The 18,371-nt window shown below is 46.6% G+C and overlaps 1 protein-coding gene across 6 annotated transcripts in view; it reads right to left on the bottom strand.

Annotated features, from left to right (window-relative positions):
* EXD3 (exonuclease 3'-5' domain containing 3) overlaps positions 1 to 18,371 on the bottom strand; it is a 245,639-nt gene that overhangs the window by 150,403 nt on the left and 76,865 nt on the right. For 5 of the 6 annotated variants that reach the window (XM_048966121.1, XM_048966127.1, XM_048966122.1 and 2 more), the window contains 3 exons: positions 14,213 to 14,277; positions 10,012 to 10,179; positions 8,614 to 8,781 (listed from right to left, as the gene is read on the bottom strand). In XM_048966121.1, coding sequence (XP_048822078.1) covers positions 8,614 to 8,781; positions 10,012 to 10,179; positions 14,213 to 14,277 — 401 coding nt within the window. Of the gene's footprint in view, positions 1 to 8,613; positions 8,782 to 10,011; positions 10,180 to 11,025; positions 11,831 to 14,212; positions 14,278 to 18,371 lie in introns of those variants that run through there. The other variant, XM_048966126.1, reaches the window with a different exon arrangement.

Raw genomic sequence — 18,371 nt, 5'->3', positions numbered from 1 at the left:
CTGAACAGAAAGTCACATTACAGCGTCCCAGCCCACATAACTGCAACGAATTCTCAACTCTTTGAAAGGGTTGATAAGTGCAGGACAAGGGGAAATGGTTCGAAGTTGACAGAGGGAAGATTGAGGTTGAATGTCAGGGGAAGTTCTTTGCTATGAGAGTGGTGAGGTGCTGGAACAGCTGCCCAGAGAGGCTGTGATGCCCCGTCCATCCCTGGAGGTCAAGGCCAGGTTGGATGGGGCCCTGGGCAGCCTGGGCTGCTGTGAAATGTGGAGGTTGGTGGCCCTGCGTGTGGCAGGGGGTTGGAGCTTCATGATGGTTGAGGTCCCTTCCAACCCCGGCCATTCTGTGATTCTGTGAAATTCTCACTCCAGATCTGATAACTAAAATCCCATCTGTTTAGGGCCTAAACTGCTCTGCTTCATCATGTGCATAAGTCTCTTTTCTTTGAAATTACCAGACTGACATCACAAAGTGCAAGCACAGAGATCATTCTCAGGTTGTATACAGGCTGAGCATTGCTACGTCTGCTTTGGATGCACGGAAGAGCTTTGTGCCTCCAAAACTTTGTTTCTCTTTTTCTTTTTTTTTTTTTTTTGCCCCTCCCAGCTATCTCCACTAGCTGAATAACAAAGAAAGGAGACCTGAACCTCTAAAAGTCTCCTTTCACCATTTGTTATGAAACAAGTAATCTGTGAGCCTCAGCATGCAAGCGTGCAGTGGTTTCCGCAATAGCTTTTTAATGCTGACACACACGTTCAGATTAACCTAATTGCAGAACCGTTATCTAACTGGAGTGGTGTTACCTGCACCTCCACTACGAGTACAGGTGCCCTAATGAGGTGAGCACGCACTGTGTTAGCATGGCTTCACCTCTTTCACGCAGGGCACAGTGATGACACTCAGCCAACATGGGAGATGCCAATCTTCAAACGCTGCTGCAGCACAGCCAGCTCCTGGCACTCAGAGGACACTCACCCACCTGGGGCAGTTCCACAACACAGCCCTGCACACTGCTGTGCTGGATGGGGACGTGCAGCCCAGGCCTTAGGAACAAGCAGCTGGGCTGCGGGGTGCGCTGATATGGGCTGGCTGGCTGAATAGGGAGGAAAACTTAGATAAAATCAGTGTGTTTACAATGGGAATAATAAGAGAAGAGATATGAGTAACTGTAATAAAGATGAAAGTGCTTGGCAGCTGTGCCTGTGGTCTCAACTTTAGGCTATTTTAAGATTCTGTTTTGTTATTATCGTGTTTTGAATCGTTTCGCTCCACAAACAAGTTTTGTGTAAAACGACCCTATTTTTAACAGTCTGTTTAGAGATGATAAGATCTCCAGAAAAGCTCACACCTCACTCGCAGATTCATTTTGTAGTTAGAAAACAAACACATTAATGAGGCAGACAGCATGCTGCAACTGAAATGGTGAGAATCCCCCTCCCCATCCAAGAACCAAGTGTTTCCCCATATGTGGCACCCGGCAAGCTGTGTGAGCAGACCAGCCGCGGGGCTGGAAGCTAACAGTCGTGTCTGTCTGCCTACAGATCCCCAGAGTCGGGTTGGATCTGCAAGGCAACGGAAATCCTAAGCAGCAGATGTCTTCCCCAAATCACCAGCTGAGTAACAAGAGCAAAAAGACAACTTCTGCACGGGAACACCAGAAAGCTCTGCTGAATTCTAGTATGCTACAACTTACCATAAACTCATAGAATCCTAGAATGGCCTGCTTTGCAAAGGAGCACAGTGCTCATCCAGTTCCAACCCCTGCTGTGTGCAGGTCACCAACCAGCAGCCCAGGCTGCCCAGAGCCACATCCAGCCTGGCCTTGAATGCCTGCAGGGATGGGGCATCCACAGCCTCCTTGGGCAACCTGTGCCAGTGCCTCACCACCCTCTGGCTCAAAAACTTCCTCCTAACATCCAACCTAAACCTCCCCTGTCTCAGTGTAAGACCATTCCCCTTGTCCTATCACCATCCACCCTCGTAAACAGTTGTAAAGCGTTTGACCTGCACTAAAACCCAACTGCCCCAGCACTGCATCCCACTCTTGCCATTTGTTCCCAAGCATACAGGAAATGTGATGAAGCCACTGCTTAGTACAGGACAGAAAGGCGATGAAGCACAATCTGACTCAGATCTCATCAGAGTTTTTGAGACTTCTGATTGTTTTCAAGGAGCTTTGGGTCATTCTTTAAATAAGGAAGGAGAAAGCAAAAATCCTGTTTTGAAAATTAGTTGCTGTTTTGCTTACTGAAGGTGAGCACTTCAAAATACAGCGGAGAAGGGCTGGATGAAGATGGAGAAGAATTTGAAGAATTTGAATACTGCTTTAATTTTTATCTAGAAAGTGTGGAGGTGCAATAGACCACAGCATGGGGGGAAGGGACACTGATTTGATGCATTCAGGCCAAGCCATGAGCACGAGGCGCTGCTGCTGCACAACCACCACTCTTCGAGTCATGCGACTGCAAGAACAAGATCATGAGAAAACAGTGACAGTTTCTAAGTGAACACACACATCAATACCTGATCCTCTCCGCTTGTTTTGAATGCGTTTGGCTCTGTCTCATCTAAAAATGACTGTTCTTTCCACATACAGTATGAAGCGCAGGAAGCCACACAAGATCTTATCTGCAAGGCTATGCGCACTTGGGTGGTGTCTATGCTGACAATTTAGGCAATTTTCCCACGGTGGGGCTAGCATCAGAGGAATAACCTCTTGCTAGTAACACTGCTTGGAGTGATGATGAAGGACAGACACAAACAGTTTGTGATGACTGCTGCATTACTTGGTCCTGTTGTAAGCAAGTTGAGACAACACAAAGGTAAATATGCCTGTGCTTCACTTACTGAAGTGTTTCTGAACAAATAGTGAAGGAATTTCTGACAAGCCATCGAACAAACCAAAGAACAGACTGAGATTTGCAGAGGAGGACTCAGCGCCAGCTCTACAAAGAATCACAGTGATCAAAGCAGAGATACATACAACGGTAGAAATAACTGAGTAAAAGGCACACCACTTATTAATCATTGGGAACATCTGTTTTGTGTTTTCACAATCGCTCATTTCAAACTTGTGGCTAATCAGCTCTGCACAAACTCTCAGAAAGCATTGCTGCACAGTGCATGACATCAAGTTATATGTTTAATTACTTCCTGCTAAAAGAGTATACGATATACACAGCTGTCCATACGAAGATCTTCAGGAACACGAAAAACATGAGATTTACCAGGTCCACTCTCAAGAGAGCATGGCCACGTTTTATAAAGGGTGAGACAGTCAAAAGCAAGTAGTGATGGGTTAGTCATAGACAAAGAATTTGAGGTAGAGAGGCAGAAGTCGAGGTTGGAATACAGGTGTATACAGGCGAAGGGAGGAGGGAACTGAAACAAACACTGATTTCCTCAGGTCACTCAAAGCATTTTTAACCTTGGTTTAACTGCTCAGTGCACACTTACAACTCAGTGAACCTCTCCCACTGCTCAGGTTTCCTGTGCTCACAGGCCACTCACCTTTACCAGATTCTCCAGACCCAGACTCTCTGCGTTTAGATCTTCTGCACTTTCACACCTTTTCTCAGAAGCCCTCTCTTTGCTTGCCAAGATCCCAGTGTCACAGCAAAGGCAGCACAGTGTCATCTGAATTATTACTTCCCACCAACATACAAGCTCCTTCCCAAGCACCTCAGCAGAAGATGCCAACAGCAGGCAGTGGCTCCAGAAGCTGCAGTGTTTGGAACAGGCCTGGAGCAGAGCGTGGCTCTATCATCTATCATTGAGACCAGCTCTATCATCTTTACAGGAGAAATACCTCCTGTTACATTTTCCTTGGTTTCCTCACCATACTGTTTAATTTAAAAGAAGCAAGAAGATCAAGTGTGTACATTTTATATCCTAAAGTGCACACAAATACCACATGAAATGAACAATTAAGGTGGGGAACTGGAGAACGAAGCAATATCAGAGACATTTTCACAGACCTGAGAATAGCTCAAAAAGTTCAGAGTGAAGAAATCCAAAATCTGAACATCCATTAAGGTGTCCAATGAATTTTAACACTGACCTATACGGCTGGATTTACACACATACACAGTGTATACTCCAGCACCACTATGACGAGGACTACAAGGACACCATCCCTGAAACAGTATTCAAAACATCCCTGCAGACAAGCACTTAAGGACATGTTGCTGATTGAATTATGCTTGTCCAGACTTAGCATATTTGTATTCCTTTAAGTTCAGCTGATCTTTGGTCAAATTCTCTTCCTGCTGAACTATCAAACAACTTGTGTATTACAGTGCGCTGCTGACAGAAACTTTGTATTTTGTGCCTGTGAAGCCTTTTCAGCAGCTATTCTAACTTCTTTTACAGCACATTGTAATGACTGAATTTCAATAGGGTAACCCACACTATTCTAACTGAAATAGCAAATATTAAAGGATCTTAATGTATAGAATCAACCTCCCCTTTCTGTATAAAATAACAGACAAAGCATCCGTAGAAAAATACACTCAGCTTCAGAAAACAGAGAAATCCGAACAGACAACAGCAATTTGTTGAAAAGCAAATAGTGCCCACTGCACTGACAGCTCCGACCTGCGTTCTTGTTTCAGAGACAAACAGACGGAGGGGCGAAGAAGCACGGCCAGGCACGGCGCGGGGCAGTCGGACTGGGAGCTCTCGGGCCCAGGAATATTTCTGCTTGTCAGAGGCTAAAAAGATTATTTATTGTTTCCTTCCTAAACCCAGCTCCACTGCCACCTGTTCAGAATTTACTATAAAGCTGTTAAACAAGATGAGAACTTTGATGCTGACTGTGAAAACAAGTTTCACTGTATCTGACCGGAGCAGCACTTACTACTGATCCAGAAGCAAAGGAATTTGATTTTTTTTTTAAGCACAGCTATCTTTTTACCTTTATAAGCTGTTTAAAAAAATGTAAATAAAATAACTCTGCGGACAATAGAGGGCATTCATTCCACAGAAAGACAGCCGCCACCCTTAGACATGAAATATCGCAGCACATTAAGTCATGAGACCCCGCTAATCAAAGCTGACAGGGCCCTGAATGTGATTTCTGCTGAGACTTAGCGATATCATGGGGCACTGAAGCATGCACAGCCTGCCAGACTGCCCCTGTTCATGTGACAATGGCTTTTATTCCCGAAAGGGGCCTGCGAGTGACAAGAGTCTCCTTTGTCTTTAGCCTCCCGCATTCGCAGTGCAAGAGAGGTTCATTCAACCAGCCCCAGACACTCTTTGAAAGGCTGAAGTGTAACATAAGATGATCATGAAACACTAGCTTGCCTTCTGCCTACCCCTCATTCTTCTCAAGCACAGCCTGGCCTATTCAGGGCCTCTTACAGACTCGCTCGCACTGCATTACCCCCGGTCTGCTGAATCCCCGCATTGTCCCGGCCCCACCAGCAGCCATCGGCCTTCCCACAAAGCCATCCACCGGCACCGGGGCCACGCGCCCGAGGAGCCGCCGATGAAAGGCCGCGGTGCCGCCAGCCGCCCGGTCCTGCCTGGTGTGCAGTGCCTCATGGTCGCCCCATCCCAGGGACACACGGTGCCTTATGGCCGCCCCATCCCATGGACACACAGTGCCTCCTGGGCACCCCATCCCACAGACACACGGTGCCTCCTGGGCACCCCATCCCACAGACACACAGTGCCTCATGGTCGCCCCATCCCAGGGACACACGGTGCCTTATGGCCGCCCCATCCCATGGACACACAGTGCCTCGTGGGCGCCCCAACCCATGGACACACGGTGCCTCCTGGGTGCCCCATCCCACAGACACATGGTGCCTCATGGCCGTCCAGGTCCCAGGGACACAGGGTGCCTCAAAGCAGGCCCAGGAGGGGTTGCAGCTGGAGACATCTCAGCCGGAGGCACCAGGGAGGGATGTCACAACCCATCCATCTAGATCTTCCTCTAAAAGAGGAGTTTCCATCTTCTACAGGCCATGAGGAGTGAGCTTGGAAACCCTCTTCCCTGCTCTTCCCCACAGGTAGTCATGCAAGGCCTCAGACTGTCTTCCTCCAGCAGCTGCAAACCTCATTCACAAAAGAATGGATAAAAACCCCAAATGTGCCAGACGACTCCAAAGCACACTTTTAGGTCCGTTTTTTTACTTCAGCTATCACTTATCAGCTTGCTCTTGGAGTCACGGGAGCAATAGTGCCATCCACTGGCGGCTCACCTGATCCTGCATTTCCATCAGGTGCCTCCCAACTACAGCTGCTGTTCTGCACTGCTACATATATATGTTATATAAATGTTATATATATAAATGTTTCCTCACCTGCACCACCTCCCAACAAATGTACCGTCTCTTCACATGGCTGATGATTTTTCTTCCTGTTATGAAGCACACAATAGCTGCACCCTGAAAGGTCAGGGCCTACTGCTACAGCAGGCTGCTCCAAGAAGCTGCTCATCTCAACTGCAAAACTTCAGGCTGGTGTATTCAACAAATTGGTTCAGCTTCTGACCCGATCTGCTACTAATAGGAATCAGTGCAGGGAGGTTCGGATGTGCTTCAGATCCAAATAACTGCTGTGTCATCCCCAGCAGTCTCTGGGGTCTCATTTTCTAAAGAGGTTCTTCACCTTAAATCTTTGTGAAGGAAAGGAACCTCAACCAGCAGAGCAAAGCTGTGGACCTCTAAGCGTGCACACAGAGAACAAAATGCATCATAACAGGTAAACGGAATTATGTGTTCTAGAATAAAAGTCTGGTGCCTTATTGTAGAACAGCAAGTGGGCCTGAAAATAAATAATGAAAGTAAGGATTTATAAGAACATCTGTCCTTTCAGGTGAGACACACAATTGCCAGAAAACTTGCATTTGAATCTGCTTTACTATCCCATGTGAAAGATGGGGAAGCACAGGATGAAAACACACGACACAGCCTGCCATAGATGTTCAGAACTAGGTTCTTTCAGCACAGCTGCTGTGAAAGCTGCTTACTGAGAGGGGACCTGATCCAGGTCTACAAATATCTAAGGTGTGGGGGGCAGAATGGCGAGGCCGGACTCTTTTCAGTGGTGAGTGGAGACAGGACAAGGGGAAACGGCTGGAAACTGCAGCATAGGAAGTTCTGCACCAATGTGCACAAGAACTTCTTTACAGTGAGGTGACGGAGCACTGGAACAGGCTGCCCAGGGAGGTGGTGGAGTCTCCTTCTCTGGAGATGTTCAAGACCTGCCTGGATGCCGACCTGTGCGACCTGGTGTAGGGAACCTGCTTTGGCAGGGGGTTGGACTCGATGATCTCTGGAGGTCCCTTCCAACCCCTACAATTCTGTGATTCTGTGAAATTAGGTACAATCAATCTCCAAGGAGAACAAAAGATTTCCTGTTATTCTTGAAGATAATTCTATTCATCCTTCTGGCAGTAAAACAGAACTAGAAGAAAGTTATGGCTGAGAATAATCACCAGTTGAGGTTTCCTGTTCTTCACACTTGGAATAACTAGCAAGTAAGCTTCTCTGAGGAAGAAAGAACAGAACAAACAATTCCACCAAAAAAACCAGAGCTTTCCAAAAACCTGATCTAAAAAGATTTGCAATTCTAAAAGAAAACAATAGCTATCTTTGAAGTCACAAGTTTAAAAATCACACTCAAATATACTCAAATAATACGCTCTTGTTAAGGTTTTCAAACACTCGCGTTCAAAGAGTTACTGAACAAAAGAGTAAGCTTCAAGTAACTACCTGCAGACTTGTAATCAAATATGAAATAGCCTTCTTTCTGTATTCACAAAACCAGCAAGGATGGAATTCCATGATCACAAGGGAGCTAGGCTTTACTGAAGAACAGGGCATAAAAATGCTCTTTCACTTTTTTCTATTCTATGCAAGATCAGGATGCTTTACACAGTCAAAGCAAACAACTTCCCTGTGAAAAGAAACAAGCTTATACTTTTTTGCCGAAAAAAAAAAGAAAAAGAAATCATGAACAGTACTGTATTTTGCCCCTGAAAACACTCCAAGGATATCAAGACATCACTGTGATACCAGAGATGCAGCAAGAACTCAAAAATACAAGGTAAAACACATCAAATTCTGGTTTTTCTGAACTCCTGCCAGTCACTCAAATGAAAATACAGGAGCAATAACACACACTTAGAAGATATTATTAACACTCGGAATCTCCTCAAGCTGAGAGCCCTTTGGCTAGGGCAGTCAGGGAGCAGAGGCTGTCCACCCCCTTGTAGCCGCAAGCAGACTGGAGATAGCATAGCAGATCTATGACCAACTACTAAAATCCCTTCTTCTCCTGCCAAGGACAAGAAAAACAAAAAAGAATACAATCATCCTCTTAAATTCTCCAAATTAGACCCTATTAACCCCTTGCTTTCAAAGGTCAGAAAAGCTCCAGGAGAAAGACTCACGGTCATTCTGTACTCAGCTATTATAAAAACTGAGGTTGAGCACAGTCTACTCATGTACACGAGAAGACCATGCTAAGCTGCACCATTCACAGCGTGCAGCTGCTGTGATGAAATGGAATTCACATTGAAATGCATCCAAAAAAAAGACACAGACCTTAACAGAGCACCAGAGCTGGGAAGGTGAATTTATTTGAAAGACATGACCCACCTCTTTGTAATCGCCCCTGTGATAAAGATGACTGACGTGTCCAAGCAAATAGTTCCGGTCTGCTGTATGGAGCTGGTAAATGCTAATCAGAGGGTCAAGAAGATTAGCTGGGCACTGGTCTAGTATTCTGAATACACGGGCCTGCAGCTTCTTCAGCTTCATGCCAGACTGTTAAAAAAAAAAATCAGACACAGATTTAGTAAAGATGGCTACAGTTCAATGGCACTTAAAAATTCAGCTTGTTTAAACAGGGGAAGAAGCCAATTCCTTGGGAAGGGATTCTCCAATTTCCCCATGGAGTCTGCAAACAGAAATCAGAACAAGATGATATGCAGTTTTTTTCACAGCATCCAATTTAAAAACATTAAATGTTTGCAGGGTAATTCTGCAAGAATTGCAAAAGCAAAGCATGAAACTGGAAAAACGCTCTCTTTTTCTAACACAGCTATTCTAACACTCCATTCCCAGCAGAAAATCTTTCACACAGCAATGCCTCTCAAGGGAAATCTCACCTATCAGGCATAGGAAATCAATCTGGGTGCAAGAAGGGCAGGAAAAGCAGAAGCACTGCAGCAAGACGCACAGACACAAGCATTAACCCTTGTGGTCTTATATGACCACTCTCTTATGACACAGGATTTTCAGTGCCAGTAACACTTCTCTGCATTTTGCAATACTGGAATGGCAATTCTCTCAGAGAATCTAAACAGAGATGAAAGTCTAAAAAGAGCCATTTGGAAAAATAAGGAGTCAAACAAAACAGATATGAAAGCATTTCACAGTTCAAAGGTAAAAGCACAGAAAACAGGGAAAATCTTGGGAGGTCAGAATACACGATGGCATAAGGAATGGTAAACATTAGGACGTATAATCTGACAACCCAACATTACAAAGTTAATCATTCATCTGAAAAGCCATACTGTTACCATTTTCTGCATTCCTAATGATAAAAGCTCCCCACCAGATGGTAGGAGTTAAGCAATCATACAGTAACTGGCTTCTATTTGCAGAACTGGAAGAATATGCAGAGTAGATTGCTGCAATTGGGTTTATCCTGACAGCAGTGATGTGAGCTCCAGTGGGAATGCCTCCAGCCAGCAAAGGCTATCAGACCCATGCTTGATCAGAATGGTTTGATCTGGAAAGATGGGAATCCCAACTTGGCAGGGGAAAACAGGGCTCTCACATCATAGCTTCTGCTGTTACTCCGTTTGCAGAGCAGCATCACCAGATCACAACATCTCAGTAGAAGTTTTACACCTTGTCACACCGTGTGCTTATGCGGCCACAGAGAAGACACAAGACTATGGAATGAGGTGAAACTGGGGCCATTTGAGGGACGTTAAAATCAGCTGCCTTCTCCTCTGCCCGAGGTCTCTCGCTCTCTCCTTTTCTAACCTGTTGAACAGCAGGATGCTCTTTCATCCAAAGCTGCAGCTCACTGCTGATGCAATACCCGAGGGAATGCCCTTTCCCCTTCCAATCACCGCTGCTCTCCAGCATGTCCAGCAGCCCTGCCAGTGGGTCCTCCAGTCCCGCAAAGCCCCGCCTGATTTCTTCCTTGAGCTGCAGAGATACAAAAACACATTGTCATGTACAAAAAGATTAGTGAATCCTCCCTTCCCCCAGCTCAACACAAAGCTTTATTTTTTTTTTTTTATTTAATCTATTCAGAGAGGTAACTGTTGCTATTCAGCCACCATCCGCGCCTCCAGTGACTTTTCATGTCATTACAGATTCCTTCATGGCTCACTGCACCTCAAACCCAATGGGAAAAGCAGCAATTGTCCACACTAATTATCCCATAAAGACAGAGAAGTTGTTCTGTGGGGCAGACAAAGGGGCTTGGGATTTGGGGGAGGGAGAGAAGTGAGCAGGAGAAAGGGGCGTTATTAGGAAATGGCAGTAGGGAAGGTAGATAATTGGGCTCACCAACCTACTCATCTTCTGATAGACCTACAGGTAATGAAGCACATAAGCTCCTCCTCCCGTGCCACAAATTTTGTGTTTGACTTTATACTGACTTGAGCCACGATGGCATAACTCAGCTCCTCAACATGTGGGAGCATTGAAATGGTTTGGATTTTACATATAGGAATGAAAAGAAAGATCCAAGTTCACATCCTGTCATACTCTGCCACCCAAGAAACGAAATCTGTCCTCCTGTGCTCCAAGGCCACCCGAGCAAGGTAACTGCTGCAGGCACCCACGCTGCAGCACAGCTAAAGGCTGTAGGAAGGGGCCTGGAACATGGGAAAATGCTGCACCATAAATCTTAGGGATCCCAGGGTGATGTGCTTAGAAATGTGAAGGAATTGGACACTCACTTTGTGAATGTTAATAGGCTACTTACTACCCATCTGGTAGAAGTGATAAATTAGCAGTACCGAGCAATATCTTTATAATGTTTACATTAGAAGTAGTTTCCAAGGAGCTCGGAGGGTTGGCAGGGTGCAGAAGTGGCATCCTTCAGTACCCACACAGGACCTTTCACCGCGTGGTACTGGCGTGGAGCGAGGCAAAAGCAGAGACAGAAAACAAGAAGTCACTACGAGCAGCTGCTCTCTTTCTTTTCTGGCTAAAAAGCAAAACCCAAAAGATGCTCATTCCCGCCTGCAGTCAGCAATTGTAATTTACTGTATATGATGGCCCCAGTCATAGCTTCCAACGGAAACAACATAAAGTCTGAAGAATGGTATGAAAAGCAACAGCAAATCTACAGAAAATTTGCCAGTGAATTTGTTCTTTTTTGTTCATCAACAATATTTACTGGAAGGCAGTTATTTTCCATAGCGTCTTTCATGTTGGGAAAAGCCACAAAACCTATCGTTTACGACAGAAACTGTTTCCTTCTCACTAGATTATTAGATGCAGCAAGAAAAAGCCGATGACTAACAAAGATGTGACTTGAGATAACAGCTTTCTCCCTGTGGTAAGAATTTGCAATGTTAAACACAGGGCTCCAACTTCGCTGCAAGATTCAGCAGAAGGAGCAGGCAAACTCTTATCCGACCACAAATATCCAGCACAACAGCCAAAGGAAAACAAAGCGACCGGCCAACTCAACTGCGCTGTTTATAGATGGCCTCTTTTTTCCCCCAAAGCTCCACTTCAGCACATTTAGACCGAACTAGAGCTTTCACCACACCACTCAGCTCCTCCTTCAGCTGCATCCTGAGCCTGGCCTTTGGCAGGACAGTCGCCAGCAGACACCATGTCCTGTGAGAGCACAAGCCTGCTTTCACACGCAGCGCATCTCCAGACACCTACACAGCTGGCAAGAGTGCTAACAGCACGGCCAGACTGAGCCTCACACTCCTATTGGCTCCACTTTTAAAAAGGGGCAAAGCCTACCCCCAAACCTCTTGGCAGTCTGAAGACTTCAACTATGGTATGTGTGGTTTGGGATGAAAAGATAAAAAACAAAAAACCAAAAAGCACCTAAATCAGAGAGGAAAGAGTGCTGCGCTGCCTGGCTCCTCTCTGTGCCAGAGAAGGATTCCTCTCAAACATGTAATTGCCATTTCCATTTCAATGGATTCCCATGGCAGGGAATGCTCCTTGGGGGATTTCTACAGCCTGACAGATCATGGGAATTGGAAAACTTTGCTGGTGCTCCAAGCGCACAGTCCTTCGTTCAGTTTTGGTCCCTTATTTCTCAGCTCAGGGCACTCTGCTGATGCATCCTTGTTACTGCAAAACTGTCTTTATGTAGGAAATGGTCATGTTCTTTAACCATGTCCCAGGATTGACGTCACTCCAGGGACAGGTTCACTCCTACTGTTGATCTTCACTGATTTGAGACTGATGGGCATCGCCTCATAGAGAGGACTGATTCACACATCAGCTAATTGCCAGTATTGACTTACACCCACACAGAGCATAAGGCAAAGAAGCTCCCTGCCATTTAAATGTCAGCGCAGCAAGCTGTGTTCTACTTAAGCCAACTTCCCTCATTTATTTTAACTGGAATGTTGGATAGTGGTGTGCTTAGGACACGAGCAGCACCGTGTGCTGAGCTGCATGCAGAAGCAGGGCAGCAGGTGCCCCTGGAAAAAGTGCCTTGCTGTGGGCGCCTTGCTGAGGCTGGTAATGTTACGAGAACCTACTGGGGCATCCCGGTAGCACTGTGATGGGCACGTGTCGGATACCGCTGAGGCCATCCATTCTGCACTTCCCCCCTTTGAGGCAGCTCCTGAGCCAGTCTCCAGCAACCACGCTCCACACCTTCCCAGAACGACCTTGTCCTGGCTCAGAAATGCAGTGCCCAAGCTTAGAGCTGTGGTTGTGCAGCCAGCACTGCACTGCAGGGTGGGTGCTGGGAGGCCAGACCTGCCCCGCCGTGAAGCTGCAGCGCAGACGCTCTGCACCACCGTGCACCTTATTGGAGAGACTGGTCCAGAAGCAAGCAAACGGAGCTGCCAGCATGGCTCATGGGGATCCTCGTGCTTTTCCATCCTCAGCAGAAAAGCTGCGGTGCTCTGTGCCCAAGGACACGCCGGTGGGAGGCTTTGTCTTTTTCAGAGTATTTTTCTTCACAGTCCACACGTATCCCAGGGTACACAGAACAGAGACTTTGATGATTATTCTTTCTTACTGTTGTTCTGTGGGATTAGCTGCCCTCAAAACCTAACAAACAATATTTTTTTTCCTGCAACTCTAACAAAACTTGATAGAAAGCTCAAAGCTTCACAGTTGCTGAGCTCAAGTCTACAGCGGTGACGGGCCGTTTGGAAAGGCACATCTCATGCTGGGTTTCCAGTGGTTTAATTACTCAGGCTGGAAACCACAGGAAGGGAACAGGCAAGAAGAGTGACCCAACACTGGTTCCTAGGATGCAGTGTGTACCCCAGTGTGCTGAGCCACAGCTGCCACTTCACACAACCCACATTCCACAGCTCTGCGGTGAGCTGCTGGCTTTGGATTTCTTTAGAAAAGAACATTTCAGCTCCGGACCTGTCTGAGCAGCACAGAGTTTGATATGGGAAACTAACCATGAAGGGCATACATCTACTGTTTTTGTTAGCTTTTAAGCTCCCAAATTTAGATGAAGTATATTTTACTCCTTCTGAGAAATCTCCACGTAGAGCCCATAGGGTGCTGTATAAAAATATAGCACTAATTTTAGAGAAGCAGTGTAAATTGCATTCACCACTCTAAAAGGCAAAACCAAATCAAACAAAACAAAAGGGTAAAAATATCTCGAACACAAAGGATTTGATATCATTCCACTTGGCAAAAAGCACTTTTCTATTGATTTCAACCCTCATTTTTTCGGCTTCTCAAAACATTCTTCACACTCTTCCTAAGACACTCAGTGTAATGGACAAAAAAGAAAACAAAAGCAACTTTGAGGTTTCTTTTTTTCTGCTTGCAACTCAGCCCTGCACACTTCAGCTCTTTCACAGGAGCCCCTTTGCTGCACACAGAACTACCTTTTCTTTGCGCTTCTCGCTGCAGACGCACAGGCTCACTCCCTGTGTGCTGGGACTGAAAGCAGTCATGAAGAATTGCAGGCTGACCCACGTTCTGTGCCTGGACATGCTCTGCATGCAGCCACCATCGGCAGCGAGGAGGGGAGGCCGCTACACAGCCTTACCTTCTTCATCTCTTTCTTTGTCCAGAGAAGCTGGAGGGTTTTCAGCAGTAGCAGCGGGTCTTGGCCTGGATTGGGGGGAAGAAAGGGCGAGAGGGAGAGAGAGAGAAGGGGGGGAAAAACAAAACAAAACAGATTTATTGGCTCTGTGAGGCAGCCTAGACACACTGGTGCATTGTTTCACCGAAGCGAAATCAGCCACTCCGTGCCACTGTGTTTGAAACCACCAACCTTCCAACTGCCAGTCAGGATTAAAGTGCTAAAACCCCTCGCTCTGAGACCCTAACAAAATAACAGGCATCATCCATGCATGGCTTTAACTCAACACCCACGCGGGCTCACAGGCTGAAAGGCCCCATCGCTGCATTTACAACCAAATCACACAACCACAGCGGTGCTCCCCCGCTCCCCCTTCTCAGTATTAATTCAAAACTCTCCTGGAAGAGTTGGGCAGCCTGGAAAGGAGTTCTCAACACAGACTTCAAGGAAACGGCTCTGAAGCTCTCATCTCACCCACTCCAGGCTGCCAAGGGATGGGGGTGAGAGGTGTGGGAGGATGGAGAGCTGGAACGCTCCCATGGGTGCTGCTGAGCCCATGGAGAGAAGGTGATCCACCATCTCAAAAGGAGGATATTTGCAATGATTCTTTTACTGTTCACTTAGTTACTTGCAAACTCACGTCCAGCTGTAATGTAGTACCTAGCATTGCTAATCACACCATTCATCACACCGTTATTTCTGAATGATATGTTCAGGAGCATTCAGTTTTAAAAGCAGTAACATTTTTAATATCTGGTTCTATTTAATCTGTAGACATTCCCTTACAAAACTTGGATTCAGAATGCTCTGAATGGAAATCTGCGGGGAGCAACATGAAAAAATCTGAGCTAGCTGTCGCAAAATGTTCCTCGTCCATTCACTGCATCTCTTCTGCTTCCAGAAATGCCAAAGAAAAATGTTCAGAAAAAAGCTGAAAAGGAAACATCCTTTTAAATCACCTTCTGCCTTCCACAGCCCCATGCAAGCAGTCTCAGGGCGCTCAGCTCGGTGTGCTGGCTCACTTCATATTTCAGGTTGCAAGAGCCAGTCCAGCTGTGAGGAGCTCAGCCTCATCCAGCTCAGCTCCCAGGCACTGCACTCACAAAGCCTGCGAAGCTGTGAGCTGATGGCTGCTTGGGCGCTGATGGCTTTCCCATTATCTGCCAACCTCGGGGGCACAGCAGTCAAATTTAAAATGCCACATTTACAGTTCATAACGTAACATTTTCTCTCATCTCCACTCTGAAATCTTGAGCTCTCCACACAGTTCCAAGCTACTCTTTTTCCAGACGAGAAGTCTCTTCTTATAACAAAATGGGAAAAGACCTGGACTCCCATTCATTCCCCACAGCATTAGCAGCTAACAGTCAAACTCAGCCCATGTGTGTGTGCTGCTGCTCCTGCCCAGCTCCCAAAGAAACCATCTCTGGTCAATTTTAAACAACTCAGTGTGGTGCCAGCACGCTGCTGTGTGAGCACAGGTGAGGAGGAAACAGCATTCCCCCCCCTCTGAGCACTGGAGTGAAAACACCCAGTGGGGTGACTTCCACGCAATGCAGCAGGATGCAGTGGGACACACTGGGATGAAGTGGGGTGCAGCGGGGTGCAGTGGGATGCAGTGGGGCCAACCCCTGGTAGAAGGAGGGCTCAAGGTGCAGTGCAGCCACTCATCTTCAGGCACGGCCTGGCAGAAGGGTCATGCTCTCCCTGTTCAGTGTGGAAGGAGATGGCTCTCCAGAACAGGGACTAAGGAGCAGAGGAAGTACAGCTGATAACTGTGGCATGCTGATGTGGGAGCAGTTAGTGTCTTACCTTACTGGGCAAAACCTTGGGACTACCTAAGGGTGAAACACAGCCAGCGAAACACAACCAAACACCCATCAAACAGATACTCCTAGAGCCAAACACAAATGGGAAATGGAGCAACACTCTTCTTTTGCCTGGTCTCAGAAGGTGGTGCAGCTCATGCTGGGCCTTGGGATGCTGCCCATAGCTACGCAGTGGCTAGGAAAGATGTAGATGGGAAAGTCCATGTCATTCATGGCAGAGACAATGGAGCAGAAACAGCACTACTAAGTCCCCATCAGAATAGCAGACACGATCCTGCTCACCCACATTTAGGAGGAACCAGCATAGCAGCAGGAAACTAATGGCAGGATACCCAAGGAGAAAGAACAAGGACCTTGCAAGGGGCTTTATAAGGCTTCCAGAACAAATGGAGGGAGATGTTGCTCAGTGCAAAAAGGAGAGGGGCAGAAACAGAAGGTAAGAAAGAACAAAGCGCCTGAGAACCAAATGGCCACAGCTGAACCACAGGCACATCTGGGCTCGACTCAGAGGAGCAAGCAGCAGCAATTACTAGGATAAGGTTTGATAAACATTTTTAAACAATTACAGAGCAGCGTCAGCAAAAGCAAGGATAGATCCTGGAGGCCAGAAAAACACCTTTACATGGTATGAGTCACGACCATCCAGAATCTTCCCTTTTAAAGAAAAGCCACATTCTGCAGACTCTTGCATATCGGAAAGATACCCAACTATCAGCAAGAGGGTCACTTAATGAGCAGACAAGAAAACAGCATTAAAAACCCCACAGTGTGGTGAGTCAGGGGGACCAGCTCTCTGCTCCTAGCCATGAGCTGCCAGCTCTGGCCGGGTCCCACCCGGCTCCCGGGCTGGAGAGGCTGGGATGTGCCCCGCACAGCTGATCCCATTCAGATCCTAAATCAAGCTCAAAGCCAAAGCCCGTGTTCTGACAGTGATCCTTTCTGCTCCAAGAAAGGGAGCTGCAGACCACCATGTGCCAGCAAAGCTTCCCCACAGCAAGCTGACAGCACCTCGCTGCAGGCAGCAGAGGACACATCTGCACCCGCCCCTCCAAGGCACAGGTGACCCAGGTTCCTTTGTTGCAGAGTTTCTCCAAATATGACCCTATCAGAAAAACTTAGACAGGAATGCATTTCCTTTCAGTATTTTTCTTTACAAAAAAAAGTTCCCGTGCCCTGAATCTGGTACCAAAACTGGAGAAGATGGTAAATGAAATCTTTTCCAGTTCTCAATAGCTGCGGTTACATTTCAAAACCATATAAACCACAAGGCTTGTATTTTTGAGTTAGAAAAGTGTCTTTGAGGAAAGCCATAAACTACTTTCTGTTCATTCTCTCCTTTTCCCTTGTGCACTCAGACCTGCTGTGATCACAACACCAGTGGTGCCCGCGGGCTGCTGAGGTAAGAGCACTGGTTTTGCCATTGCGTCCTTGCAGAGTTCTGCTGCATTATTCACCGATTCTGCTGAAATGCCCTGGCAGGAGAAACCCTCCTTTGTGACTGAGGCTGCTTGTGCGTCTCCAATAGGGAAAGTGAGACATCAAACCCCAGAGGAGGAATTTACCAATGAAAAATCTCTCAACACTTTTTCTTTGTGTCAAAAGCCATTGAACGCCCCGCGGCCGGAGACCTGGGAGAATTACAGTCAACTCATTAAAAGACACAGAATGCAATAAGAAGCAAAAAGAAAAACAAAAAGGAAAAGAAAAAATGAAAAAGGAAAAGGAAAAGGGGATAATGTGACTGAAATGCAAGAGCATGCCAAGCAGCCAAGGGCAGCCAGCACTCCTGGACAGAAAAGGTCAGATGGTGAGAGAGCTTAAAACTTCTTTAGGCAGCCAGCTTACATCTCTGCCTCCCAAATTAACTTATTACATTTAATGCAATATACAACAAAACGTGCAAAGTACTCCCCACACTAAAGAATCAGTAAATTTTTACTATACAGAATGTGCTGTTCTTGAGTCCTTCCAATCAGTGCTTAAAATCTGCCTGCTGAAAAACCTCCTGCCAACCTGAACAAGCATTTGAGATACTCTTCAGAAGGGAAAACAAAGCTCCTAAGCCGTTCCATGCCAGCAAAGTGTCCTTTTGCACTGGAGAATTAAAACCTGGAGGCAATGCAGGCGATCTGTGATGGGGATGGTGGGGAGCAGCTCCATTCTGCAGCCAGCAGCCCCAGCCCGGCAGCAGCACGGCTGCACCAGCACTATGTAATTTAAATGCCATGATTACACCTGAAAACGAACAAACACTACGTTATGTGGACTAAGAATCAATCAAGGTCTCTCACAAA

This window comes from Lagopus muta, chromosome 19 (genome assembly GCF_023343835.1).
Source record: "Lagopus muta isolate bLagMut1 chromosome 19, bLagMut1 primary, whole genome shotgun sequence".
Lineage (NCBI taxonomy): Eukaryota > Metazoa > Chordata > Aves > Galliformes > Phasianidae > Lagopus > Lagopus muta.
This window is presented reverse-complemented; position numbering and strand designations above follow the sequence as displayed.